The sequence below is a fragment of the Stenella coeruleoalba genome (assembly GCF_951394435.1).
Source record: "Stenella coeruleoalba genome assembly, chromosome: 10".
Lineage (NCBI taxonomy): Eukaryota > Metazoa > Chordata > Mammalia > Artiodactyla > Delphinidae > Stenella > Stenella coeruleoalba.
The window spans coordinates 39,082,580-39,109,967 of NC_137156.1; the positions used below are offsets into that span (position 1 = coordinate 39,082,580).

The 27,388-nt window shown below is 41.0% G+C and overlaps 1 protein-coding gene across 2 annotated transcripts in view; it reads left to right on the forward strand.

The window, feature by feature from the left end:
* STK38 (serine/threonine kinase 38) overlaps positions 1–26,755 on the forward strand; it is a 43,756-nt gene extending 17,001 nt beyond the window's left edge. For both annotated transcript variants that reach the window (XM_079934726.1, XM_079934727.1), the window contains exons 3-14: positions 767–818; positions 1,746–1,868; positions 3,593–3,676; positions 7,554–7,677; positions 9,902–10,056; positions 14,157–14,259; positions 15,111–15,172; positions 20,008–20,125; positions 21,157–21,280; positions 21,450–21,545; positions 22,519–22,613; positions 23,103–26,755. In XM_079934726.1, the coding sequence (XP_079790852.1) occupies positions 767–818; positions 1,746–1,868; positions 3,593–3,676; positions 7,554–7,677; positions 9,902–10,056; positions 14,157–14,259; positions 15,111–15,172; positions 20,008–20,125; positions 21,157–21,280; positions 21,450–21,545; positions 22,519–22,613; positions 23,103–23,233 (1,267 nt within the window). In that variant the 3' untranslated portion in view covers positions 23,234–26,755. The remainder of the gene's footprint in view (positions 1–766; positions 819–1,745; positions 1,869–3,592; positions 3,677–7,553; positions 7,678–9,901; positions 10,057–14,156; positions 14,260–15,110; positions 15,173–20,007; positions 20,126–21,156; positions 21,281–21,449; positions 21,546–22,518; positions 22,614–23,102) is intronic.
* Positions 26,756–27,388: the final 633 nt, after the last annotated feature.

Consider the following 27,388-nt stretch of genomic DNA (forward strand, 5'->3'; position numbering starts at 1 on the left):
CAAGTTGTGTGTGCCTCAGCTGCGCTAGACCACAGGCTGTTGCTTCGTGTACCTTGTACTTCTTCCCTGCTCTGCTCAGCATGCCTGTTGTCTGGATTGCTGATAAGTGATAGAGGAGATTCCAGCCCATGTGCTTTCATTTATTATGCTGAATAAATAAAAGTTGTGTGGAATTTGTTGTAAGGAAGTTTTACTTGTTTCTTTTAGTTTTATCAAATCAGTATGAGAATACAGATCAAAAACATTCTTGGATGCAGTTTCTAAAGTTTAGTACTCCAAGGATTTAGAGTCTTAAGATTTAACAGCAGTGCCAGTCATCTTTTTTGAACATTCCCCCCCCCCCCTTGAATCTCCAAATTCTGTGTTTACCTTTGTTGTTATTACTCTTTGCTTGTGGCAGGGAGGAGGAGGAAGATGTGAAAGTAAAGGAAGTAGATTTCAGTCAGGGACAAGGAGAGAAACGCCCTGATAGAAGAGGTTATCAAACACCAGCTGTCTGTGGTTTGTTAAGGAGGAAATGTTACCAAAAAAAGAGAACTTTTCATTTTGAAATAAGATTCTTTGTTGCATTAACATATAATTTTTGTCAAAATGTAGAACTAACAAAGGGTGAGAATCTTTTTATTTGTCTTAATAATTGTAATTTGTTGTTTTAATGAAGCATTTTGAGATTTACCTGTTTTTATCAGTAAAAAAAATTGTTTGCATATAGATAACGGAAAGTTATCATTCAAATGTTATTTCATATGTCTTTATTTATTTTTAGACAAAAGAAGTTAGAAAAAGTGATGGAAGAAGAAGGCCTAAAAGATGAAGAGGTAATTAATATTGAAAAAATTTTCCTTGAAACCCAGCATGGCAGATCATATCTTATCCAGCAAGTTGTTAGCCTTGGTGCACAGGGGAGTGACTTTGACTCAATAACAGGAAATTATGAGGGCTGGTGTGCTTCTGGATTTAGATACTCATGCAGAGGGAGAAGTTAATTATTAAGTACCAGGAGAGGATGACTTCTCTAGGCTCTGTTGTAATAAATTAATTAGCTTTAGAACTCCAAGAAAAGAAAGAGATGAAATAAAATTAAAATTAAAAAAAAGCAAATTATAGCATTTTTAATTCACTGAAAAGGCTCCATAGAAGTGGGGCAAATTTCTAAAATCTTTGTCAAGGCAAAATCTCTCTCAAATCAGCCCTTCCCTCCAATGCCCACAGATGTAGCAGAAAATATAGTTAACTCGAAACCATGTAAGGAACTGAAATGACAGTGGAAATGCTTTCAAAACGAGGAATGAATCATAGAACCCAGGAAAATGGTGAAAAATACCCAAGACTTGTAGGAACAGTAGAAAGTTAATGCATAAAATGAACCACAATCTGTAAAGAAAGTCCAGAGGGAAATTTAAAAACCACACTTTTATATAAGGAGGGTTAAAGGAAAATGTTGGTTGTTTATCCTTCCTTCATTAGAAGCTTTAGAAAAGTCGATTGTTGATGTAGGTTAGTCAGCCCTCAGAGGAGGCACCGTCTGTTCAGTATGGCTTGGTTATTGTATCTGAAGGCCTGGGAAGGGAGGAGTGATCTCGTAAGGGTCATTCTGTGGTGCTTTCATGTATGAACAGATGATGCTTAGTCTGGTGTGGCCCTGCTTTGCAGGTGGGTTAAACCACAAATACAACTTTGTTGCAGAGTTTCAGAGTTCCAACTCCTCCCCTTCCCACCTCTCTCCCTCTTTATTTAAACATTAGAAACGACTCAGGAGATCAGCACATGCTCGGAAGGAAACAGAGTTTCTTCGTTTGAAGAGAACAAGACTTGGATTGGAAGATTTTGAGTCCTTAAAAGTAATAGGCAGAGGAGCATTTGGTGAGGTAAAAAAACCACAGTGACTTGTCAAATACAGAAATACCACAGAACTTCAAAGCTTCTAACACCATGAGCTCATGATTCTTGATATAACGGAAGTATGGAGTGCGTGGGTCAAGCATGCCAGCCCCACATCTTAAGTGTTCTGTCTTCTTTTTCTTCCCCTCTCCACTGTCCCAGGGATCTGGTTGTTCTCTGCTTTTCCAGAGATGATGTTGATGCTTTAAGTATTGATCTAAAGGGAGAGTTGAAAGGTAGAAAGAAATCAATATTTATTATTTACTGAGTGCTTTTCTCCTAGAATCATGACAGTAACTCATTTTATACACGATGAGATTAAGACTCCGAGGGGATATGTAATGTTCCAGCATCACATAACCATTGAGCAGGGGTACCAGAAGCAGGGCCTAGGTCTTCCTGATCTTGAAGGTCTTGCTTTTTGCACTACACTGCCTCTCCAGGAGCAAACTCACAGCATATCTCCACCCTTTATTTCTTCCCGCCAGATTGGTACAGCTCTAAAAAGATGGCCCTAGGTGACAGAATTTATAGAAATAAGTTATGTAAGTGGTGGTATAGAGTGAAAGCATTTGCAGCTTCGTCCCAGCTGGTCTTGCATGTGCATCCTGCTTGGTCACAAGAGCAGTCTGTTGGGGAGGGTTTGAATGAGCCCATGCAAGATCATCTCCATTCATGGAAAATGCCCAAAGTGGATGACCTACTGATGTGTTAGTTTCATTATCATTGTATAAAAGGAGCAGCATAGTATTAAAAACCAGTACCTAGGGGAAATGTGAGTACATATTCAAAGGCACAGGTGAAAGATAAATTGATCCCTCATGGTTCAGAATCCGTGTTGGCCCCTTGAGAGAGGGAAAGGTACAGGACCACCTCTAAAAGAGCTTTCTGTTCAGTGAGGAGGGGACGTGGGACTCGAGGAGAACATAAAGAATGGTGCAGGGAGAAGAAAACATACATATCTTGGGGGAAGAGGGGGAGGATGTGCAGGAAATTTCCAAGAAGTTTTGTTTGGGTTTGCAGACCATTTATTTTCTTTTCATCATGAATTATCTGTTCTCTCTAAAAAAAAAAATTGAAAATAGAAAAGAGAAAGAACTGCAGAAAACTCTACTTCCCTGATTATGCTATTAATGCTATTATTTCCCTAATTATGCTATTATCCTATTAATAATGCTTCCAGGCATTTTTTTTTTCTATACCTGAGCTTTTGCTATTGTTTTAAACATTGTTGTAATCATTTCCTTAGGTTTTCTGAGCTGACTGCTTGACATGTGCCATGGGTTTAATGAGTCCTTAAGTTCCAGAGTGAGGGTTTGTTTTTTTCTTTATGGCCATGCCACGTGGCTTTCGGGATCTTAGTTCCCCGACCAGGGTTTGAACCCGGGCCCTTTGCAAGTGAAAGCCCCAAGTCTTAACCACTGGATTGCCAGGGAATTCCCACAGTGAGGGTTTAAAATTAGATTGGTTTGTTCAGCTAGGGAGCCAGAGCTGTTCAGATGTGGAGATATTTGAGTATGTTTCCAGCACTGACTTCACTGTGTGTAATATATCCATTTTGGAACATTGAAAAGCATTTTCTTCTGCTTTGTTATTGCTAGTTGCTTACATAAAAATTACAGTACTTTTCCAGTTTAAACATTACTTCCTATAACACATGAAAGCATTAGCTTGGCATTGTGAACTTTTGGCATATCTTTATAACTTTTAGGTGCGGCTTGTTCAGAAGAAAGATACAGGGCATGTGTATGCAATGAAAATACTCCGTAAAGCAGATATGCTTGAAAAAGAACAGGTAAGAGCACAATTGAAGCAGCGATTTTAGTCAGCTTGTGAATTTCTGTCTCCTAGAACTGTTCTTTTTGCTTAATTGAAGTGTATATTCCTATTTTAGTTTTCTTTAGCCCTGTCATGTATGAATATACATGTAATATTACTTTTCTTTCTCCCCAAAAGAAGGAGTTACATGTATTTTAAAAGTACAAATAATGCCTCTACACCATGTGCAGACTTTTTAAAGTTGAAAACCTACTAGAGAAATATCTGATATTTGTGTCTCCCAGTCGATCACGAGCTGTCCTTGTCATCAGGAGGCTTTTTTTGAGGTGTTTCTTACTGTGGTAGCATGTTCCTTACTGAATGCTGAGAGATAGAAGTTGTATATACACCTTGGAACTGAGGCTTAGCAATTAGAATTTAGAATTTGCGATCTAAAACGTGTCTTACATTGCTTCATTCTGTACATGCAAACCAAAGTTGGGTCTTCTCAGTGGCTCATCACTACCTAAGACCAGTCTTCTTTTGGAATGCATTTGAAAAAATATAATGCAAAAGGCAGAGCAATGCAGATTCTCCTTTAATGATTAAGGATACTTTCTAAAACCTCAAACCTACTTTGCAAATAGATTTATAAGATGCATTAAGTACTTCATGTAGAATAAACTAAGATTTTTAAATATTGGACAATACATTAAAAATGAAAATGCAGACTTTCTATAAATCTAATTTAATTTAGCAGGTTGCTTAAGAACAGATTGTAATGGGTGACACCTGCAAATATCCTGTAGAATACCAGTTGCTACAGGAGGGCAGAGAGACCCCATGGAAATGAGACCTCTGGAAACAGAGCCTAAGAGCCGGGATGGAGACCAGCCCCACACCCAGTCCTTCCTGCTGCTCGAGAGGAGGTGTAATCACCAAGGCTTCTCTGCCCTTCATTTAAGCGCCAGCTCAAAATTTGGGATTTTAATTTTCTCTTTAATTTTCCGATATTACCCAGAAGCTTTAGACTCTCAGGAATTTTGGTCGAGAGTATCAAATACCCTGGCAGTATATCTTCAGACAGTATAGTTTATGCTAACGCCAACCTTATTCAAAATGCACACTAGCCCTATTAATTTATATCTAAAAATTAGTGTGTGATATGGGTGTAGGCACTGAAAGAGTTTCAGTTAATCTTGAAAAGGAAAATGTAAGGCTGTATTGATTAGTCAGTATATTTTGTATTTCACAAGTAAATTCTATTTTTACAAGATATATTTCCTATAGTTTTAAGCAAGACTCAAAATCTTCCTTTATCCAGTGATTACCGTTCAGAATAAAATTGTAAAGAGAAGTACACATCATGAGTTTGACTTATTAATCCTTCATAGCATGTGCCAGAGGTAACAGAAGTGGTAACAGGATGATCCAAACATATTGTGTAAAAACATTTGCTCAAGTACTGTACCTTCCTCAAAATCAGTTTCTAAAAGTTTTCTACATGAAAATAAAGGACATGTCTGTTCTGTTAAAAATTTTAATGTTTAAAATTAAGATTTTAAATGATGCATTAACTTAAATTAGTAGTTCACCTTGCTGATGGACTCAGCTCTTTAAGTTTGATCTCAGTGTGGTCCAATTAAAGTTTCTGGCCACAGACTCTACCTGGGTCAGCCTTCTTGAGGAAGCATGCAGCAGCTTTGTGGGGCAAATCCATCACTTCTGGGTGGGGCTGACAAAGTATAGATTCAGAGCCTAACTTTTTGTAGGTATAGGTGGCTTATCCAGAGGAAAAGTTTTTGCTTGCTCTTACAAAACTGAGCAGGAATTACAGCTACCCACTGAGAGTTCAGGTTGTTATTCTGTCCCACAAGATGGAAATTTCTGCTACCTGGAAAATAAATTTTAAAGGATAAGAGACCAGCATGTAGCTAGTCTCTTCATGTTTCTCTTCCAGTGCAAAAGGAAAACCTCCAGTTGTGATGCCAGTATAGTGTCAGGATGGAACCAAAGACTGACTTTCATCTCTGCTTCCCTAGTGCCCAGGGTAGCAGCTAGCATGTGATTCCCCCACCCCATTCAATATTTATGGAACAGGGGAAAGGGAACCTCTGGTGTGAGTTGCACCTCTGGCTCTTCCCACCCCTACCCTAAAATCACCTGACTCCACCCCTAGATCTTGAGGTTCTTAGCTGCTGTCTCAGCCCCAGAAGAGAAGGGCAAGGTGTGGTCACAGTACCTGTAGCTTTCCCTGTGACAAACTGAGAATGTTGCAGTCACCATCCTGCCCTCTAAGGCGAGTGACAAGTGGCAGTGGTAGTGTCTGTTCTTTTCCGTACATCCCTACAGTAGGTAGAGGCCTTAACAGGAGACAAGGGAAGCAGAGGTGGGTGAATGCTGCCGTGTATGGTCTTCGTGTAGTAATTGACTGGGTCATAGCCAGGTCTGCATTTTAGCAATGCATTTTTGGCATGAGCATTTCCTCAGAGCATTACTTGGCTTCTTCATGATTTTATAGCACTGTTCCTTATCACCCTTATCCTCTTCCATTTTTCCCACCCTCATACCATAAGTAGAGATGTAAAAATGTAAATTTTCTAAGACAGCGGTCCCCACCCTTTTTGGCACCAGGGACCAGTTTCATGGCAGACAATCTTTCCACGGACTGGCGGGGGGAGGTGGGATGTTTCAGGTGGTAATGCAAGCGATGGGGAGTGATGGGGAGCGGCAGATGAAGCTTCGCTTGCTCGCCTACTGCTGTGCGGCCCGGTTCCTAACAGGCTGCAGATGGGTACTGGGGACCCCTGTTTTAAGACATTGAATTTATTTAAAAATTTCCTAAAGAACAATTTTGGTAGAAACTGAAAACTCAAATACTTTTAGGCCTGTGGGAGTTAGCATGGAAGAATGAGGCAGGTTAGGTGTAAGACAGGAGAGAGGGCTGGGATCTGTGTCTTTGGTAAAGACATCCCAGTAAAACAAACAAGCATACAGCACATTGTCTCAAAACAAAAACCATGGGCTGAGTTTGCCAATAGAAGTGCCGGCTTGTGAACTTGGTATATCTTTACCTCTGAACATATTCTAGGAGGTCCAGCCCTGGAACATATGTTAAGGTCAAAACCTCTATTCAAGGATTGGACTGGGTCTTAATAAATTTAGACCTGATTCAACCCAGTTTTGCATCTTGTGACACTTTATATAAGAGGAGAGGGGGTGGGACTTGATAATATGCAGCAGTGTTTTGATTACTATTATATGCTTAAAGTAGATAAGGTAAACTTGATAATAATAAATTAATTCTCCCGAACGTTTGGCAACTTGGTCTTCCTCGCTAGATATTTCAGTAAAAATAGAAAACGGCAAGGTCATAAATTTGAATCTACAACTTTTCTTAGGTGTTCTTTTATTTAAGTTCAGTAAGAACTGATCGAGCACATCCTGTGTGCACAGCAGTGAACTGAATGCTGTGGCATCAGAGTATTCTGGAATTGTCAACCAGGGCATTGTCTTTGCAGATGTCATTGAAGACCTGAGGGAGGATGTGTTTAGAGAGTCTCATCTTGGGGACTTGTTTCTATCAAAAAGGATTATTAGGACAAAAAGATATGCAAAAGGATGGTAATTTTAACTAATCAAAGGTTCCATTTATAGCACTGTTAAAGTTTCCCTTTGCATTCAAGCCATTGATTTTGCCATTTTTTAAGCCTTTCATCACTCAAGTTTTCATCACTGAATACCTTCAAGTCAAATGTTGTCAATTTTGAGTTAGTAGGTTTGCCTAAGCATAAATTAGATCTTTTGTATCTTCACAGTTTAATACTCAAAACAGTATTTAAATTGTTTAAACAAATATACAGTCTAATAAAGCAGAGCAAGGCTTGTCATTAATCAAATGCGTGTACCTCCAGGTTGGCCACATTCGTGCGGAGCGTGACATTCTAGTGGAGGCAGACAGTTTGTGGGTTGTGAAAATGTTCTATAGTTTTCAGGATAAGCTAAACCTCTACCTAATCATGGAGTTCCTGCCTGGAGGTAATTACTTGACGATGAAAGGTCATTTTTCCTTTTTGTTTTGTGGTTTCTCTATCACATCAATTAACCCTCCTTTCTACTTTTAATCGTGCTCACAAAGTTGCTTTCTGTATCTTTTTAGGTCTGTAAGGAGGTCAGTAACCTGTCTGTGCTGGGGTGCCTTTCTGCAGCTTTAGGGCCGTAAAAGTAACCTTCTCCTTCATTCTCATAATTTCAGATGGATATTTCTTTCTTTTCTTTTTCTTTCTAAATATATAGGAATAAACTAGGGGCTTTGCCTGCCCTCCTGTCAGTGGAATCATGTATAATTAGTTACCCCAGTGACAGAATTGAAGCTATTACATTCTTTGCTTCAACTTTTTTTCTATAACTTATAAGAAGTGAATTTCTCATTACCTATATTAGTAGCCACAATCAGTTTCTCATTTCTGAGATTTCAAGTTTTATGTAACTCGGCATGTGCATCGTCTGAGACAGCTCCAAAGTACACCCAGAACAGAGCATGCATCTGTTCTGGGGAACACAGTCTGTTTCCCAGTGAGCAGACAAACTGTGAGCACACTGGTAGGAAAGAAAGAAAACTTTTTCTTTTTTGCTTCTATAGCAAAACTAATATAATTGTGGTGTAATATTTGATCTTGTGACAACCTTTAGTTTAGATTTAGGGTCATCAATAACTTTTTATTAACAACTGATGAAGGCTAGAAAAGAATCTATCTGATAGAATGAGGAGAAACTTTTTAACATTTAGATGCCAGTCGTTAAACGGGAGTAAGAACCAGTTCAGCAACCAGCCAGCCCCTTGACATGTGTCTCCTCAAACCTTACCTGCACCATCTTCCATAGACTCTCTTATCTCCTGGACCCTGCCCTTTGCACCTGGTGGAGCTGGCCTGCAGAGCCATAGACTGCCTGGCCTGAGCGCTCTGATCATCTGGGCAAGGCCCACACAGGTCGGGCCACAGCGCTAAGGCCTCACAGATAACTTAGAGCTAGCCTGAGTCTCTGATGTGCCTCCAGATTGAATGCCTGGCTGCCAGGAGTAATAAGGCAATCATGTTTTTCAAGTTTTGGGGCAAAAAGGAGCATTTTAATAAATGGCTTAATTTTTGCCCAAGGGTAAAATATCCACTTTTCTCCAAGAATACAAAACTTCCCCCAAAGTTATAAATTAAATTTAAAAAGCAGCACGGCGCTCTATTAAAATCAGAGGTTTCTATCTCTTTTCCCTGTTTTCTAATATAAATGTCTTCCTATGCGATCTAAACTGAATATTTCCTGTTTCTTTTAGCTTTGAACTGCTTATTCATATTTCCTTTGCTTTCCTTTTGTCTGACTGTTGAGTTAGGATCAGAATCTTTTTTTCACCATTTTATGTTGATGGTATTAAGCAGAAATAATTAAATTTTGACTTTGCAGAAAACTAAGGTTACCTTTTAACTGCTAAAATACTGATGTTATGTTGTAAAAGTTGCATAAAGCATTTTGGTATATATTTAAGTACCTACAATAAAACACTGGAGAAAAAACCCAACTGATCTAGGGACGTGTTCACCGTGTACTTTTGGGAGGCAGCTATTACACATCCTAGTCTGTAGCATTTTCAGTTCATATTTAGCTTTTGTTGAGTAACACTTTGCTACCTAAATCCCACCTTTTAATTTATGTTCTAGTGTTCTGTGAATAAACATTGGAGAGCTTGTTCTCAGCCTCCCAGAATTTTTATGTTTTTGTTGTTTGGCATTTCAGCCTCTCTCTGATAATGGCAGTGCAGCCTATGTGGAAATGCCATTTGGTTCTAGGTAGAGAGAAGTTTGCAGATATTTGTGCAAAGTAGAAAGTAAAGTAGCTTTTTCCCCAGTCCAAAAAATTATCTTAAGCAAATTTATTTATCTGTCTACTTACTTATTTATTTTAGTGTGAGAGGAATTTCCTTTCTTTCTCCAAAGTAAAAGGGAAATCACAGCTCAGGGGTCAGCATCAGTTAGCTTAGGTGAAAGTGTTGTGCAATCCCTGGCTGTGAATTTTACCTTGTAAGTGTTAGAAACTGCTTACTATTTCTGCTCATATTGGGCATTTCCGCCCATAGTGGGTAATCTCTGGGACAGAGCAGAGGCCTGTTTAGCACCGCCTTACATTGGCAGATAGGGGAGACACATTGAAAACTGGCATTTATTCGTGTGTTGTTTTGTGTGTGTGTGTGTACTTTGTATCTTGTTTCCAGGGGACATGATGACCCTGCTGATGAAGAAAGACACACTGACAGAAGAGGAGACTCAGTTTTATGCAGCAGAGACAGTATTAGCCATAGACTCCATCCACCAACTCGGATTCATCCACAGAGACATCAAACCAGACAACCTTCTCCTGGACAGCAAGGTACTGTGGGGAGTAGCAGCCTGATCAGCGTGTCTTTACCTGTCTGAGCAGCCTCTGCTTTAACACCTGCGTGGCTTGCAGTAATCACAGTAGGGGAGCTGTGAGCTACCCGGTACAGTTTTTTCTTTTTCTTACAGGTAAGTTTGCTTTTACTTACTTTCTCTGAAAGGCTTATGAATTCCATAATTTGACTGAACAGTTCCTCGTAAAGATAAAGAACATTTTGGAAAATGATGAAGAATAAAATTGATTTAAGTTATTTTGTAATAAAGCCAAAGATAGTCATCTTCTCTTAGCATATAATTAACTATACTAATGCATCACCTATTGAGAACCCTTTTGTTGGGCAACCTCATCTGTTGAGGATCCCAGCCAAGAACCAGGAAGTGAGGCGACAGCAACAATAATCTGCTACAAAGTTCAGGTTCCAAATCCTGTGCCCTCTGCTTAAGGCAGAGTCCTACTCAGTCTCTGTGATGGCGTCTTTTTAGTCATCTTTAGACATGCAAATGAGGTTAGTTGCCTGATTCTTAAACTCACAGCAAATCAGAAGAGAATCCCTGTGCTGCTAAATTGTTGGGTGCTCCTTGGCAAGTTCTTCCACTGTCTGGATCTCACTTATCTATAAAGTGAATATATTGATCCAGAGAAGCTCCAAAGTCTCTTCCAGCTCTAAAATTCTAGGTTGTTGTGTTCTGGTACATAGAATTGTTGTCTAGACTGAATTTTTCTTTAAAGTAGGAAAGTAAATTTAACTCCTAGGGTATTTTTCTTTCTTACTGTCTTTTTTTTCTTTTTTTTTGCATTACGCGGGCCTCTCACTGTTGTGGCCTCGCCCGTTGCGGAGCACAGGCTCCGGACGCGCAGGCTCAGCGGCCATGGCTCATGGGCCCAGCCGCTCCGCGGCATGTGGGATCTTCCCGGACCGGGGCACAAACCCGTGTCCCCTGCATCGGCAGGCGGACTCTCAACCACTGCGCCACCAGGGAAGCCCTCTCTTACTGTCTTTTGATAACAGTCTTTGAAAAATCTGAAGTTTTGGTCTACTTTCTTTGAAAACCTTAATCTTTCTCTTTAAAGAGGGTAGGAGGTTTGTCAGATAATTTCTTCTAGTTAATAGTTTTTTTCTTTATTTTAAGAATAATGTCTATACGTAGTGGAAAGTTTGAACAATACAGAGAGCTATAAAGAAGAAAAATACCTGTAATGTTATCGTTCGAAGATCACCACTGTTCTAGTAAAATAGCTTCAGTACCTTTTCTGTTTGTGTCAGTTTATGTACAGTTAGTTAGCATCGTAAAAGTAAATAGCTTGGTATTCTGCTTTTAAAATGTTAATGTATATGAAATTATTTTTCTGTCCTTAAGTTCAGATACATATATATATATATATTTTAAACTGTGCCTGATAGAAGGGTTTTATTTTTTTTTAATTAATTTATTTTTGGCTCCCTGGAGTCTTCATTGCTGCACGTGAGCTTTCTCTAGTTGCAGTGAGTGGGGGCTACTCTTCGTTGCGGTGCGTGGGCTTCTCATTGCGGTGGCTTCTCTTGTTGTGGAGCACGGGCTCTAGACGCGCAGGCTTCAGTAGTTGCAGCGTGTGGGCTCAGTAGTTGTGGCTGTCGGACTTAGTTGCTCCACCGCATGTGGGATCTTCCCGGACCGAACGGATCAAACCCGTTTCCCCTGCATTGGTAGGCGGATTCTTAACCACTGCGCCATCAGGGAAGTCCCAGATATATTTTTAACAAAGCAGTAGCCCTACTTTGTGTGGTCTTGGGTTCAGATGCCTTGGTCCTGTACCCCAGGTGCCTTAGTTCTCGCTTAGTTGTAGGCCGTAGTCTGTGTTCAAGGTCAGCAAACATACTGAAGGCCAAGAGCTTGGGGACTCAGTCTAGCTGAGGTGGATTTGGGAACCCTGTTTGGTGCAGACATGCTCTCTACCATATGCTAGCCCAGACTTGTAGAGGAGAGCTCATATATGTGTTTAGCCATATAGATTATAGAAGGGAAAATGGAGACATTTTGAGTTCCTCCTGTGTACTCAGAAGAGCTACAGAGTTCCCTGAAAATTTAGGTTTGAATAGCACTTGCTCCAGGCACTGCTTTTTTTTAAAAATAAATTTATTTATTTATTTTTGACTGCGTTGGGTCTTCGTTGCTGTGCGCAGGCTTTCTCTAGTTGTGGCGAGCAGGGGCTACTCTTCGTTGCGGTGCGTGGGTTTCTCATTGTGGTGGCTTCTCATTGTGGAGCATGGGCTTCAGTAGATGTGGTGCATGGGCTCAGTAGTTGTGGCTTGCAGGCTCTAGAGCACAGGCTCAGTAGCTGTGGCGCACGGGCTTAGTTGCTCCGCAGCATGTGGGATCTTCCTGGACCAGGGCTCGAACCCATGTCCCCGGCATTGGCAGGCAGATTCATAACCTCTGCGCCACCAGGGAAGCCCCGGCACTGCTTTTTAAGACACTTTTTCTTGGAGGTGTCCAGGTAAATCATGTAATTATGAGAACTATAAAACACTTCCTTGGCTTGCAGAACAGGTTATTTGCAAGTCTTAAAGGAAGATACTAGGTTAGCAGGCCCAAAGCTGTCTTTTGTCTTTGGTGGTTTACCAAAGACAGACAGATAGACATACACACACACACCCCCCTAATGGGATAAAAAAAACCTCCAAAAACCTGACCCTACGGACTGAAGGAAGGTGGTATCATGGAAAGACCACAGATGAGTCGTTGGAGCTCAGACCTTGGCCACATCACTTTTAATTGTGTGACCTTGAGCAAGCAGTATAGATCCCTGAGCATCAGGAGTCCCTCCACTGTTTTTGGTTTTACCTCCTTATCTACTTAAAATTTTGGTTAGTGGACACTTGGTCCTGTCTAAAATGTTCATAAGACGTTTGGTCCATGCAAAAAGTTCCTTGCAATTTGGTCCAATCCAAAGTGTCCATGCCAAATGGTTTTGGACAGAGCCAAGTATCAACGACCTTTTGGCATGGACCAAATGTCCTGCAAGGAAAATCTCACCACCCCAAGAACACCTTCCTCTTCCTTAGGGCTAGGCATGTGCCAGGTACCAGGTTAGGAGCCTTACTTACATGCATTAATTCCCATCATTCTTGCCAGGAAGATATCATTATTCCCATTTTCCAGATGAGATCAGGGGGTTGGAGAGGTTAAGTAATCCTGGTCTGGAGAGAGAGAGCATTGATTTCTGGCTTTGGTTCTGCCATTTCACCCCAAAGTCATTTAATGACTCTTGAGTCTGAAGTGTGGCTTAAGAATGAGACAGCACACTTAAAGGCATGGTGCCTGGCTCACAGGAGGTGTGAGTTTTCTTTGAAGAGAATGATAAAGTCAGAGACTTATGATTGGAATACAGTGTGGCAGTATTTGTCAATAACTGTGCAATAAAGTTTATTCCCTTTGTCTTTGGAATAGTTTACTCCTTGGCATTTATTCTGATGAAATAACTCATGTGGGGAAAAAGCTATATGAACAAAGATTTGTTTATTTACTCATCACTTAACAGCCATTTATTAAGACCATCTTCTGTACCGTGCGTGATTAGGGTTGGGAACACAGGCCCTCTCTGGCACAGGGGTGCTTTGAGAGTGGATTAAACATCCAGTATTGGGGGATAGGTAGACAGTGATGTACTAAGTCATTTGAATATTATGTAGACATTAAAGATGATTTTGAAGAAACAGAAGAATATTTGATTGAGTTAGTTTAAGAAGTAAAATTAGATGCTGTGGATACACCTGACACTAATATAATATTGTATGCCAACTATATTTCAATATTTTAAAAAAGTGAAAAAAAAGTTAGATGCCATGGAGGCTTCAACTAGTTTTAAAGTTTATATTTGGACAAAAACAAAGGTAATGTGCAAAAATGAAAATACTTTTATTTGTATAATAGGATTTGGGGTGATCTTTAAAGAATTTGTTTGCTATTATATATTTCTCCCTGTAGTAAAAGAAAAAGCAGCATCCTTTGGCTGTGGAGCTGCAATGGATACTGCACAGAGCTGGAGAAGATAATGTTCTGTTCCACATCCATGAATGTTCATCCATTCATTACCTTGTTTCCTCCCCATAGGGCCACGTGAAACTTTCTGACTTTGGCCTTTGCACAGGACTGAAAAAAGCACATAGGACAGAATTTTATAGGAATCTGAACCACAGCCTCCCCAGTGATTTCAGTAAGTGTTCAACAGTGATGTTAGCCTTTTTATCCCTTAACTGGGAGCTGTTCCCCTGGTAACCAAAATATGTGGGATGGATTAGGAGATTCTCACAGTTTGAGTCTTTAGAGAGTAAAAATACCTTCCCAGGTTTGCCTGTGATTTGTACTATATGGTGAGGCAAGATGAAGGCTACCAAATGTGTTAAAGGCAGATGTCCAAAAGAGCATTCTTTGGAGCTCTTGAGAAGGTTACAAGGGATGAATAAGGAGCAGGCAAGCAAAAGTAGTAGAGGAAAGAGTCCTGGGAACAACTCCAGATTATATTTATCCTTGGTGCTTCTTTCTGTCATGGCAGAAAGAAGTTTATGAGTTACTTTCACTCTATCAAACCATTGAAACTCTGTAGTAAAATTACAGTTCATCCTTGAGAAGCTTATGTCCATAGTGTATTATATATTCAGAAGTCTCTGATTATGTAAGTTACTACTGTTGGAAATTTGATAGTAATTTTGAGAAGTTGTGAATGTTTTAGGTCCACTTTGGGACCTTTGCTTCTGATGAGACTGAATTCCCTGTGATTCTGATTAAATTCCCTGTAATTTTGTTTAAGGTCTGTCCGTGTCCTCTCTGGCCACCTGATCCACATAGAAGTGTGGCTTACAACTCTTATTGTGTGATTCTTTGAGTTAATGCTTTAGAGCCTCTGATTTGGGCTTATGAATTTGCTGGGAAATGTGTCATCCAGAGTTATTGATGTATGGGCAGAAAAGCAAGACTTGAGGGTCTCATGTGGCTTGAACCAGAGCCTAAAAAAGTAGTAAACTTTATTCCTGAACTTTGATTAGAACTTGTGTTCTCTGCTTTTAGCTTTTCAGAACATGAATTCCAAAAGGAAAGCAGAAACCTGGAAAAGAAACAGACGTCAGCTAGTAAGTAATATTTGTGGCTTCTTAAATGCTACAAACCAAGTATGAATCAGTTTAAAAGTATGCACATAAATTTGCATTTGATAAATGTTTGCAGCTTACCTATTCCTTGTTTTAAATTACCTTAATAGAGCACTGTCATTATGTTGGTAGCGCCAAAAGTAATCTTTTGAAGGAGGGCAGATAATATGAGGTTGTTCTGGTTGTGACATTTTCAGTGGATGACCTCATTCTGACCTTTTACATTGGTGACAACCCCTTTCCTTCCTGTTTTACCTTTTCCCTATGTTTATGGTGGTAAAGGGGTTATATTTAAGATGGAGTTCTCGCAAAATGAAACTAAGTACAAATACCTACCCAGAGCTTTAAGGCTGTGGTTCTCAAACTTTAAAAAGTTTGATTCACTGAGTCAAATCAGTTCACCTGCCCCACCCTTTCCTACTTTATGGTGGAAAAAGGAACTTGGTGATAAAAACTGGAGAGAAATTTAAGGGAAATGCTTACTTTACTAGTATTTGAGTATATACACATAAAATTATGCCCCACAAGCTTAAAAATAAGTAACATTATTGCATTTACCTTGATATCAATAGCATGTTGGAATTTATTTAAATAGTACAAATTCACCAGTGAAATACTGCTGTCTAGGCAAACTTTTATTCTGACTCATTGGTTCATAAAATGCAATGCACATATCCCAGTGTCTAGTTATTGGAGAATTATTGACCAGATATAATAGAAATGTGTATCACTACATACTTAGGCTTTCCTAGAAACCCAATGGCAAATTGAAAATAGTAAAGCTAAACTATAGCAGTTGGTCATTAGAAAGCAAGAATAGCAGGGATGGAAAACTATGACTAACTTGGAATGATGATCATGCATGTGTATTCGCTAGAAATAGTGGCACTTCTGCTTGTTGGTGTATACAGTTGTAACTTGGCAGGTTTGCCAAATACAGTGTTTTGGCCAGACTTCTTAGTAAAATAGTGAATTAGAGTTCTCTATAGTATCTTTAATAACTCATTTAGTAGGTTGCTACTAAGTACCTGTTAGTCATATGTGAAAGTGGAAGCCTTAGGATTAAGAAAGAATCAAAAGAAAGGCTTGCATTTTTTGGATTCATTTAAGGCCCATCAGTGGGTCTCAAGACCATGCTTTGAATATTATGATTTTTATGTTAAACCTGGGTTTTGGAAATGTAGAAAATGAAATTAATCTGTGATATCTTTTCTAACATTAACTTGGGGATACTTAAGTTTGGTATAGCTAGTCACATCATGGCCTTCTTTTCATAGTTTGTTAAGGATTAGGGAATGTCAGGAGCAGATTTGGTCAGGCGCTTCTATTATGTCTCTCATAGAGCAGTAGATCTTAGCCTTGGCTACATACCAGAATCACCTAGGGAACTTCAGAACTTACTGATGCTGGGTCCCACCCCAAGAGATTCTGGTGCAGTTGGTTTGGGGTATACAGTCTCGGTATCTTATCTGATTTTTAAAAGGGCTCTGGGTGATTCTACTGTGCAGTGAAAGTTGAGACCCTCTAAGAGACTATTTCTTAAACAGTAGCTCCTGCATTATTGGGAGACTGATAATTATGTTTTGGAGGGTAACAAAAGGTAAGGAATCTTCTGTGATTAAAAAAATTTTTTTTTAAAGCAAACTAAGATTTAACCTTTGGCGACTGTAATTTTGGGGGTAATTAAGCTTAAATACCTTAAATTATTCTTGTACTCTGAGAAGCTTTATGCCCTTTGACATATGCCAAAGGGTCATGTCAGACTTACTAGGAACCCCTTATAGGTCTATAAGGAAGGAAATGTCCCAAGTTCCATATTTGGAGTTAAGTGTTATTTAATAGTTAATGTTTTTTAATCTGAATAAACTTAGGTTCTCATGCTGTGGTTAAGGTTCTTGCCTTTTTACTCTATCTATAGTAGAAGTGGTCATCCTCATATGACCTCCTCTGATAACTTGAAGAAAATAAAGCTAACTTTCAGTCTTCAAAAGGTCAGTTAGGGCTTCCCTGGTGGCGCAGTGGTTGAGAGTCTGCCTGCTGATGCAGGGGACACGGGTTCATGCCCCAGTCCGGGAAGATCCCACATGCCGCGGAGCCTGCGCGTCTGGAGCCTGTGCTCCGCAATGGGAGAGGCCACAACAGTGAGAGGCCCGTGAACCACACACACACACACACACACACACACACACACACACAAAAAGGTCAGTTAGCCCTGTGCTTTTGACCTGTCGTAAGTGATCCCATTCAGCTAGTACCAAGTTGAAGGTTAATATTAGTTAATATAAATTTATTGCTCTAGGTTAAGCCTAACGTATATAATTGTTCACCCTGCCTGCTACTTTTTTTTTTTTTTTTTTTTTTTTTTTGCGGTACGCGGGCCTCTCACTGTTGTGGCCTCTCCCGTTGCAGAGCACAGGCTCCGGACGCGCAGGCTCAGCGGCCATGGCTCACAGGCCCAGCCGCTCTGCGGCATGTGGGATCTTCCTGGATCGGGGCACGAACCCGTGTCCTCTGTGTCGGCAGGTGGACTCTCAACCACTGCGGCACCAGGGAAGCCCCAAAATTACTTTTTAAAAGCAGAGGAGTGGAATTCCCTGTCTGTCCAGTGGTTAGGATTCCATACTTCCACTGCAGGGGGCATGGGTTCAGTTCCCTGGTCGGGGAACTAAGATCCTGCATGCCGCGTGGTGTGGCCAAAAAATAAAAATAAAAAAGATAAAGGCAGAGGAATGATAAACATAAAATTGAGCATGGGGGTTAGGAGGAGAGGCAGGAGGATGGGCTGGTGGGTACACTGTTAGCTTGAATAATATCAGTGATACATATTTTGGTTCTTCATTTGGACTCATGGGTATTCATTTTATTATGCTTCATAATTTGGTAATTTTTTGGTATGTAACAAATTTAAAAAATCATAATAAAAATGATAAGCCTCAAAAAAAAATGATAAGCCTCAGTCTGGGAGAAGATATTTGCAATATATAAAACTATAAAGGATTAATGTTCTGATGAATCAGGATTAATGCCTTGGATTCATAAAGAATTACTACGAGGGAATTCCCTGGTGGTCCAGTGGTTAGGACTCCACATTTTCACTGCCAGGGCCAGGGTTCGATCTCTGGTCGGGGAACTAAGATCCCACAAGCCGTGAGGCCAAAAAGAAAAGCTAAAAAAGAAAGAATTCCAAGGAATCAGTAAGAAAAAAGATGATGCAACTGAAAAAAACAACTAATGATCAAAGGATCCGAACAGTAGTAATTCACAGAAAAAAGAACTGAATGGCTAATTAACATATGAATATGCACTCAACCTTACTAGAAATAAGGGAAATGCAAATTAAAACAGCAAGATCCTATTTCATGTTCATCAGATTGGTAAAAATTTAAGAGTCTGACAAAGACAAGTGTTGGTGAAAGTGGAGCACTAGGAGCTCATCCCACTGGGCATGTTAAATAGATGTAACCACCTTGGAGGACAACTGGATGATGTCTGATTAAGTTGAAGATGCTCATGATGCAAGACCCAGCAATACTACCCAGTGCCCAGGACGTGTTACAAGAATGTTTATTCAGGTGTTACTTGTTATTAGTGAAACATTGGAAGCAATGTAAGTGTTTATTTAGAGAAGAATGTATAAAAAACATTGTGACATTTGTATAATGGAATAGTGTACAGCAGTGAAATTGGTGAACTAGAGCTATATGAATAAATCTCAAAATCATAATATGGAGTAAAAACAAGTTTTAGCACTATAGAATAATGCAGTACGGTATGCAACCCTTTATTAAAAGTTGAAATATACAAGAAATTATATGTCATTTATACAAATATCAATACAGGCATAGCACAGGGGTAGTTATGATTTCAGGATAGTTATGACTTCAGTGGGGAGAGGAGGATTCTGGCTTTAATCATTTCTGTAGTTTTGTTTCTTTTAAAAAGGAATGATCTGAGACAAATATCACAGATTATTAACCTCTCTTTAACATGGGTAATGTATACATGGATGTTGTATTGTCTGCTTTTTTTTCTGTATATTTGCAGTATTTCATAATAAGTATTTTTAAAAGTCCACACAGCTGTAGCTTTTAACTTTAGAAGTTGTATAATATGGAAAGCACTTAGATTAGAGCCTTCCATGTGGTAAGCCCTCAAATGCTGAGCACAGGAAGGCTTTTTGACTGTAATTCCCCTAGTATTGTAGTCCTGGTATATGAGAGTAGATTACTTGAATTTAGAAAATTCTAAGAACTAGTTACATAAATGTTTCAGTTTGATAAGCAGATACTTATAAACCTTTGACCAATAGGTTATAACTTTAGCTTTTGATAATAAAGTTTCCCTTTATGATTTTCCAAATTAAAGAGGTGGAAAGAGGGATGGTTTTGAGCAAGATATTTAATTTCCAAACCAGGCTCTGCCAGTTAACTAGTTCTGAGGCCTTGGGCAAAGCCGTTTTGGGTGTCAGAGTTTTATCTGCAAAGTTGGGCGAATAAGGTTCTCTTTGCTGAGTTTTGTCATAGGCTCATAAGCATAAAAGGAATACAGGGCCTGGCACTTACTGGGTGCTCAGTTATGGTACTAGTTGCTACGACAGATACCTTTGACCTAGTGAATGGTCTCTCACCTCACTGACAAAGCTTTATTTTCATTTTGGAAGTTCTCTGGCAAGCCAGACTTGCCATTAAGCTGCTGGGCCATCCTGCTTATTTAGTTTGTGGGTAGCTCTAGGTGATACTTGTAGCCTTTGGTCTCTAGAACAGAACTCTGGGCACCCATCTTCCTGCTGGGCTTCCTGATGTGTGTACATGTTTCAGGCCTTCTCCACAGTAGGCACTCCTGACTACATTGCTCCTGAGGTGTTCATGCAGACCGGGTACAACAAGCTCTGTGATTGGTGGTCGCTGGGGGTGATCATGTATGAAATGCTTATTGGTAAGTTGCGTGCTTTCAGAGGACTTTTTCTGTGCAGTCAGGAAAGAGTCCTATGTTGATAATAGACTGTTTCAGGTGGGGGTCATCTAAGAGCACTTTTCCCCCCTCGTCTTTTAAAGTGAAGTTTCCTAGGTAGAAAACGCTGGGCCATCAAATGTATCCCACTATATTATGGCTCCCTGGCATCCTCTCGTGGCTTTGTTGATCATTTATCATGGTTTTCTTCGACTTTTCCATCCTCTCCATCTAGCAACTCTTTCATTCACTGGCATTTATTAAACACCCATTGTATACAGAGAGCCTTCACTGGGCTGTGTCTCGAGCACTCTACTTCTTAGTTGCTGTCCCCCCTTCTCTCTCAAAGCCTTCAGAGCATGGACCCCTCGTACCTCTCTCCCTGTTGATTGGTATGTCTGTGTATTTAGGGGACACATCTGTGGGGCTGGCCATATGCCTGAGCACTAGGAGAGCCCATCTGTCCGTGGTGGCCCTGAGTGAATCTGTGTGAATGACTGGTGTGGCATCGTCTGGCTGTGTTGTCTTTGGGAACACTGGACGCGTGCCTGTGGAGGCGGATGTGGTCTGTGTAGAGGGCAGGTGGAGTATTACGGTGACTATCCTTCTCACCTGTAGTTCTCAAAGAGAGGCATGGTGGTCACTTTTCCCAAATAAGGATATTCCTAGAATGGAGTCATTTCTTAATGATGTTGTTTCATCCTTTCGTTTTCCTCTTTGGGCACAGTGAGCCCCGCCTCTGCAACTCTGCTTCTGTCCTCCTTCCTTTTTCCAGCTCCAGCTAGTAGCTGGCTCCCTAGTGGTACCAGAAGCACAACTTCACTTTGGGTTTAGGAGTTTGGGGGAAAATGAACAATTGGTTTAGATGTTTCCTGGGGTGAGTGGAAATCCTGTCCATGTCATGTAGGGAAGGACATATAGGATCATTAAAGATATATTAGAATCAGATTAAGGGGAATAATCTCAGATTCAAAGTTCTGGGATGTGAGAGCTCCGAAGTTCCCTTTTTATTACAGGCTACCCACCTTTCTGTTCTGAGACCCCTCAAGAGACATATAAGAAGGTGATGAACTGGAAAGAAACTTTGACTTTTCCTCCAGAAGTTCCTATTTCTGAGAAAGCCAAGGATCTAATTTTGAGGTATCAGAGAACATTTCCCCTGTCCCCCAGCCAGGCTTTTCAACATGAGTGAATCTGTTTTTAAAAATTTTCATCATTTCCTGGGTTGGTCCCTCCTTCCTCCCATTTCTCCTTTTCTTTTTCTGAAGAGACTACTTGAGGTATGCTGAAAGGCCTCTGTCTTTTCCAGATTCTGCTGTGAATGGGAACATAGAATTGGAGCCCCTGGAGTTGAGGAAATCAAAAGTAACTCTTTTTTTGAAGGTGTTGACTGGGAACATATCAGGTATATCCGTATACAAAGTTTCAGGATAATTTCAGAAAGTCTGTAGTTTGCTTAATACTAATTTAGAAGCACCACTACTGGCAAGCCAAGTATGGGAAGAGAGCTTCTTAGAAATTCAGGGTCTTTTCCTGATTTTCATTCATGGCGAGGATTGGGAGTTGGGGTTTCCTGTCACCCATGTGCCATGGGACACGTTGAAGCCAGCAGTCATTTCCAAAGTGAAGTGAACTTTGGATTCCATGGTGAAAGGACCACCTAAGCATTGTGTTGCACTTGCTTTTACCAAGAACACACCAACTTCTCTAGTGTTAGGAGCCACCAGCAGGACTGTCCCTGCCCCTAGGGTGGAGGCTATCACTGGGAGACAGCGAAGGAAGAGAGGAGTGGAAGAAGCATAGAGTGGGGAAGGGCGCAGAGGGGGAGTGGAGGGGAAACGTGAAACTTGCGGACAGGGCTCGCAGAGAGCTGCCTGCGCTGCACAGACCTCCCTCCTCAGCATTCATTGGTTGAGCAGAAGATGAAGTTGTCATCCATTTCATAGTAGTGTTCGAATTCGCATGCTTGTGATTTCTACCTTTGCCTTTTAGCCACTCTACTTCGTTGGCACTTCTGGTAGAAGAGGGGCAGAGCCCTGCACGAGGGGGCATTTAGAGGTTCAGTTTCCCTTTTCAGCAGACAGGGCAGGCTGTCAGGGAGAGTGTGCTAACTTTGGATTTTAATCTCTCCTTATTTTTCTTGTCTTTCTTCCTAGCTATGAATAATTGTTACATTTTTTTCATCATAGTTTTGTTTGGTTGTAGTCAGCTGGTGTGGTTGGTCAGTGGTCATAAGCTTTTCAAAGGAAATTAATGCTGCCTGCCAGTGGACAGTCTTCCCTTGTCAGACCAGGGGTCTTTTTTGGAGAAAGACTTGATTACTTGTGATCCATATGTTTACTAACCGTAGTAATTTTTGGCATGTCTGTCCTTGGCAGAGAGAGGCCTGCTGCAATATCTATTGAAATCAAAAGCATTGATGATACCTCAAACTTCGATGAGTTTCCAGAATCTGATATTCTTAAGCCAACAGGTAATTCTACCACTGCCTCAGGCTGCCTTATAAGTGCATTATTTCCCCCAAATTTTGGGGTGATGTTTACAAATCAGGGTAGAGAACATGGAGAGGAACTGCAGGCTCTTTGTAAGTATTTTTCCAGTGTTAATGCAGGGCAGCAGTGAGACCTTGTTGAATGGAAAGTAGTGAATACAAACACCCATATTCAGCCTGCTCAGCTGGATGGGTGAACCACAAAGATTTGTTCTCTTGTTATTTATTAAATTAAAGGTTAGGTAATCTGAAATGACAGAAATGAGAAAATAAAACTTTTAAAATATTGTGAAAAACATGAGGTTCAGAGAACATAGGCAGGCAAATGTAGAAATTTCGCAGAGTGAAAAATAACTTTTCCCAGATAGAAGCTGTGATATGTTCTTCAGAATGTCATGTACTGAGTGTCAGTACTGAGTAGTCCATCAAGGTAAGGCAGTGAATCAACTCTCACATCTGTTTCTTTCCCAGTGGCAACAAGTAATCACCCTGACACTGACTACAAGAACAAAGACTGGGTCTTCATCAATTACACATACAAGCGCTTTGAGGGTCTGACTGCGCGGGGGGCAATACCTTCCTACATGAAAGCAGCAAAGTAGTTTCCTTGAAATGGGATCCTAAATCGAGCAGTTCTTTGTACAACATCATGGTTTTCTTCTCACATAACTGTTTTGAAAGAGCTTCGAAGAAGTTTATGGAACCTACCAACGTGTCATGGTAAACTCCTGAAATGTGATAGTAAGTGGATTCTCTTCCATGATGCATCTGATGACCTGTAGAACAAAGACAACCATTTTTACTACATCAGCCATTAACGGCTGTCCTGCTTCTTTAGAAGCATCATGAGCCAATTTGATGTTTTAAAAAAACTTGAGTTTTCCTAAGTTCATCAGAATGAAGGGGGAAAAACAGCCATCATCCAGCATTGAGATTGTAACATATACTTACTGAGTATCAGCCAATTCCTGTGATTTTGTGACATATGCTTGCTACCAAGCCCACCAAGTATTTTTTTTCTTTACAGCTAAAAGTTCCATAGTACTAAGGAAACAAAGCAATAAAGAAAGCTTCAGTAGCCAGCATTCTGGCTGAAGGAAATGATCCACCATTCTGAGTGGGTGACGGTGGTAGTTTCTCCCCAAACCTCAGCCTCGGGCAAGTAGCTTTTTATAGCCTCCATTCATGGTGCACTTTATTTATGGTACTAGGATAAAGACCCTCAGTCCATTTTGATTTCCTTCTACCCATCTGAAATACTCACGCTGCTTTTCTGAGTGTTGATGGGAAGATACCAGCTTGATCCTTTGTTGCTCTTAGAAGGCCCAAAAAGCCACTGGGCATTGATTGCCAAGGAGTCCTGGATCACGTGGAAAACCCTCACTTTCTCTTCACGGCTGTATTAGAAAATCCCTTTGGATGTTGCCGTGGACTAGCAATACCCACAAGTGCTGCCAAAAGGACCTCGGTTTATTCCTGGGAACACAGCAAGGAGAGCCCAGGCAGAAGCAGGAGGCCTCGAACCCTCTTGGCTAAGGTGCTGCTCCTGCTCCGTGTCCAGACCTCCCTGCAAGTGGTGAAGGAACGAGCCCAATACAAAGCGCAGAGCCAGCCTGCAAATCCGTGCGAAGTTCACGCCTCAATCTTTGGTGCAACTGTATTTGTATCCTCTTAGTATTTCTCCTCTCCCAACTTTAAGTAACCATTTTGCCTTGGAATCATGATTACAAATTTTTCCTTTGCAGATGCCTTCCTGGGGGATGGTCCTCTTCACCCTAAAGGGTCACGTGCAGGCCTGGGCTGACCAGGCCTCTCTGCTGTGGTGTTCTCTAGAGAGACCCTCTGAATTTTAGCACAAAGTGCCTTTTCTTTCACAGCTGCCACCGCCTTTAGAGGACTTTTGCTGCATCAGAAGAATGTGGAGGCTCCATATTAATGCATTATTACTTTTAAAAATTTTGATAACTCTTAAAGCATCATTTGCACCTATGTGGTAACTTTGCCTGTTGCAGAGTGTCATAGCCAAGCCACAGCTGGGAGACTGCTTTCTGCCAGTCTTGAGGTTGTTAACATCAGCTATGAAAGGAAAGTACGTCCTAGCTTAGCCATTCAGAAAAGAAAAAGAAAAATGGACTATCAGAGTTACAGTAGTAAGTGAAACTGCTTTGGGTTTTAATGTCTTAGAGGAAGAAAAAAGAATATTAGGGAAATATTAACTCTGGATGAAGGTAATGTGTTTCCCCTTATTCTTTCATTCATGGTTTGCTAGTGAAAAGGAAGTGAGATTCTTTTGTGTAACTTTGTAGCTTCTTTGGATTACCAAATAGTTGGGGTCTTGACCCCTATGTGTTTTGCAAGAGTATGTGGTAAGCATGGACAATGAGAGGTAATGGGAGGGTGGTAGGTAGTCTGTGTGTTGGGGAGTGGCAGGGGATAATTTGTTTTTGGGGGGGAATGCCCACATTTTAACTTTTAAATGTCTGAATAAACTGTGTGAAAACAATAGTATAAGTCTGTGGCTCGTAATTCAAAGAGCCAGAGTGCTGATGGCTTCCTCTGACCCTTTTGTCTGCAAACCGTTAAACGCTGAAGACCACCTTTAGGCAAAATGCTTTACCATCTCAGGGAAGATGGGACCTGCTTTTTTGTTCCCTGAGAACAAGTCTTCTGAACTGGAGTTCATGTAAAGAGACTGTCTTCTGTTGGCCTCACGTCTATGCTCTTTTCACCTGGCTCAGTGTTACTGGGCAGTGGGCACTCTTGCAGTAAGTGCAGTTAGGCCAAGGGGAAACCTGCCGACAAAAGTTCTGTAAACTGGTGGACCCTTTATACAACTGTTTGTTTGTAGCTCAGCCCCATTTTTTTTCAGCCTGGGGTTGACCAGGAATCTCACAAGCTCCCAGGATGGACTTCTCAGCTCCCTGTGTCCACCAGAGCAGGGCTCTGTCTCTGGATGTAGATTTAAGGAGTCTTATGGGTCCCACTTCTTACCTCCTTCTCTGGGTCAGGAAAAGGACCCTCAGGCAAAGAGGAAGGGGCAAAGACCAACCAGGGTGGGAACTGCAGGCAGAGGTTAGTTAAATGCAGCCTAACAATGTATTGTCATTCCAAGGCTCATGAGTTTCAAGAAACATGTCGGGAACCACTGGCTCAGTGTTGGTCCTATTCACAGATAATTCTGTGTCCTGTCTCTTAGGAGAAGTTAGAAAATAATAGAACTTGAACTGTACTGCATACTAAAATGAAACAATGCTGATGTCATTCAGACTCCTTGATTCAGGAGTACATCAGAATTTTCTTCAGTACCTATTTAAGAATTTCAAAAGTGAGGGGAATCCTTTGGGATTAATGGTCAGGCTGTGAAATAGCAGATTGCTAATTTTAACGCTCATCTGTATAGTGTAGGAAACCTCTGCCACTGATTGCTACTACTGTTTCTCTGAATCATTTCCTTGGAAAGCATATTTCCTGGATCACCTTCTCCTGTTACTCTCTCCTGGGCCTCTGTGTGTAACCCAAACGGTGTTTTGAATTGAATGCAAAAGGATTCAGTGAATGGTATTTTCCTTTCCTAGTTAGCAACCATTTCCCTGGAATGATCTGTCAAAACCAACACTGACTTAAAAACAAGCCTCCACGCTGCTCTTTAGGCATATTTTCAGAGAAAAACATCTTGCCCACATAATACTTAAGCATTCATAAAATACAGAGCTCAATCCCAGGTACACTGGGGATGCAATAGGGAAGCCCACTGTGGTTCTGAACCACAGATCAGTTTGAGGAGAGACTTCCCAGCCACAAAGTTGGCTTAACAGAATTGCAGCATCAACTATAAAGTTATTAGTATGTTAGTGTTGCTGTAACAGTACTATGAAGCCAACCCTGAGTTGTTGGGAAGGTTGAGGAAGCTTCCCAGAGGTGTTAGTAAGTAGCAGTGATTTGGCAGAGGGTAAGGTGAGCAGTGCAGGATTTGGGAGGCTGGTAGGTATTGTCCCGTGCTGTGACAGAGGTGTGGAGCTATGAGTAAGTCTTGCTTCCTGAAAAACACTCTCCAGTCACTTTCGTTACTTCATTTCCCTCTCACTTCAGTCTGGTTTCTTCCCCTTGTGTGAAACACATTAGTATTAATTATCCCATGTGCAAAACGTGCTAGTACTAATTTTAATAATCACTCCTCTGTTCACTGGCGTCCTAACTGCCACATCCACTGGCTTCTCTTCAGCCCTCATCTACCTGACCACCCTGCTGCACTCACACTGTTGAGTTAAAACAAAAAACTCTCCTCCCACCTCTCTGACTTCCTTCTTGGTAGTTCCTCTGCCACTGCCCAAATGCTGGTGCTCCTCAGAGCAATGCCTTTGCCTTTTTTTCACTCGTGTGATCTCCCCCATACTGTGGCTTCAGCTGCCGTTTTTGTGGTGAGATCTGCAAAATGACCATCCTGCCTGGATCTCTCCCCAGAACTCTAGATCCCATGTAGCCGAGTGCCTATTAGAAATTGCCACCTGGAAGGCCTCTTACAGGTGCCAACTGTCCTTATGGAGCTCCTCTTGCCTCCACAGCCTTTTTTCTAGCTCATTCTACCTGCTGTCCAAGCCAGAAATTTCTTACATGATTCCCATCAGTAAACGTATATAATTCTGGGGCATGATTGTCCATCCTACCAGTGTCTTCATCATTCCTTGCTGAGTCCATTGTTGTGGTCTCTTAGCTGACCTTTGTCCCTGGTCCTTCCCCTTTCAAGTCTGTCGTCCTCT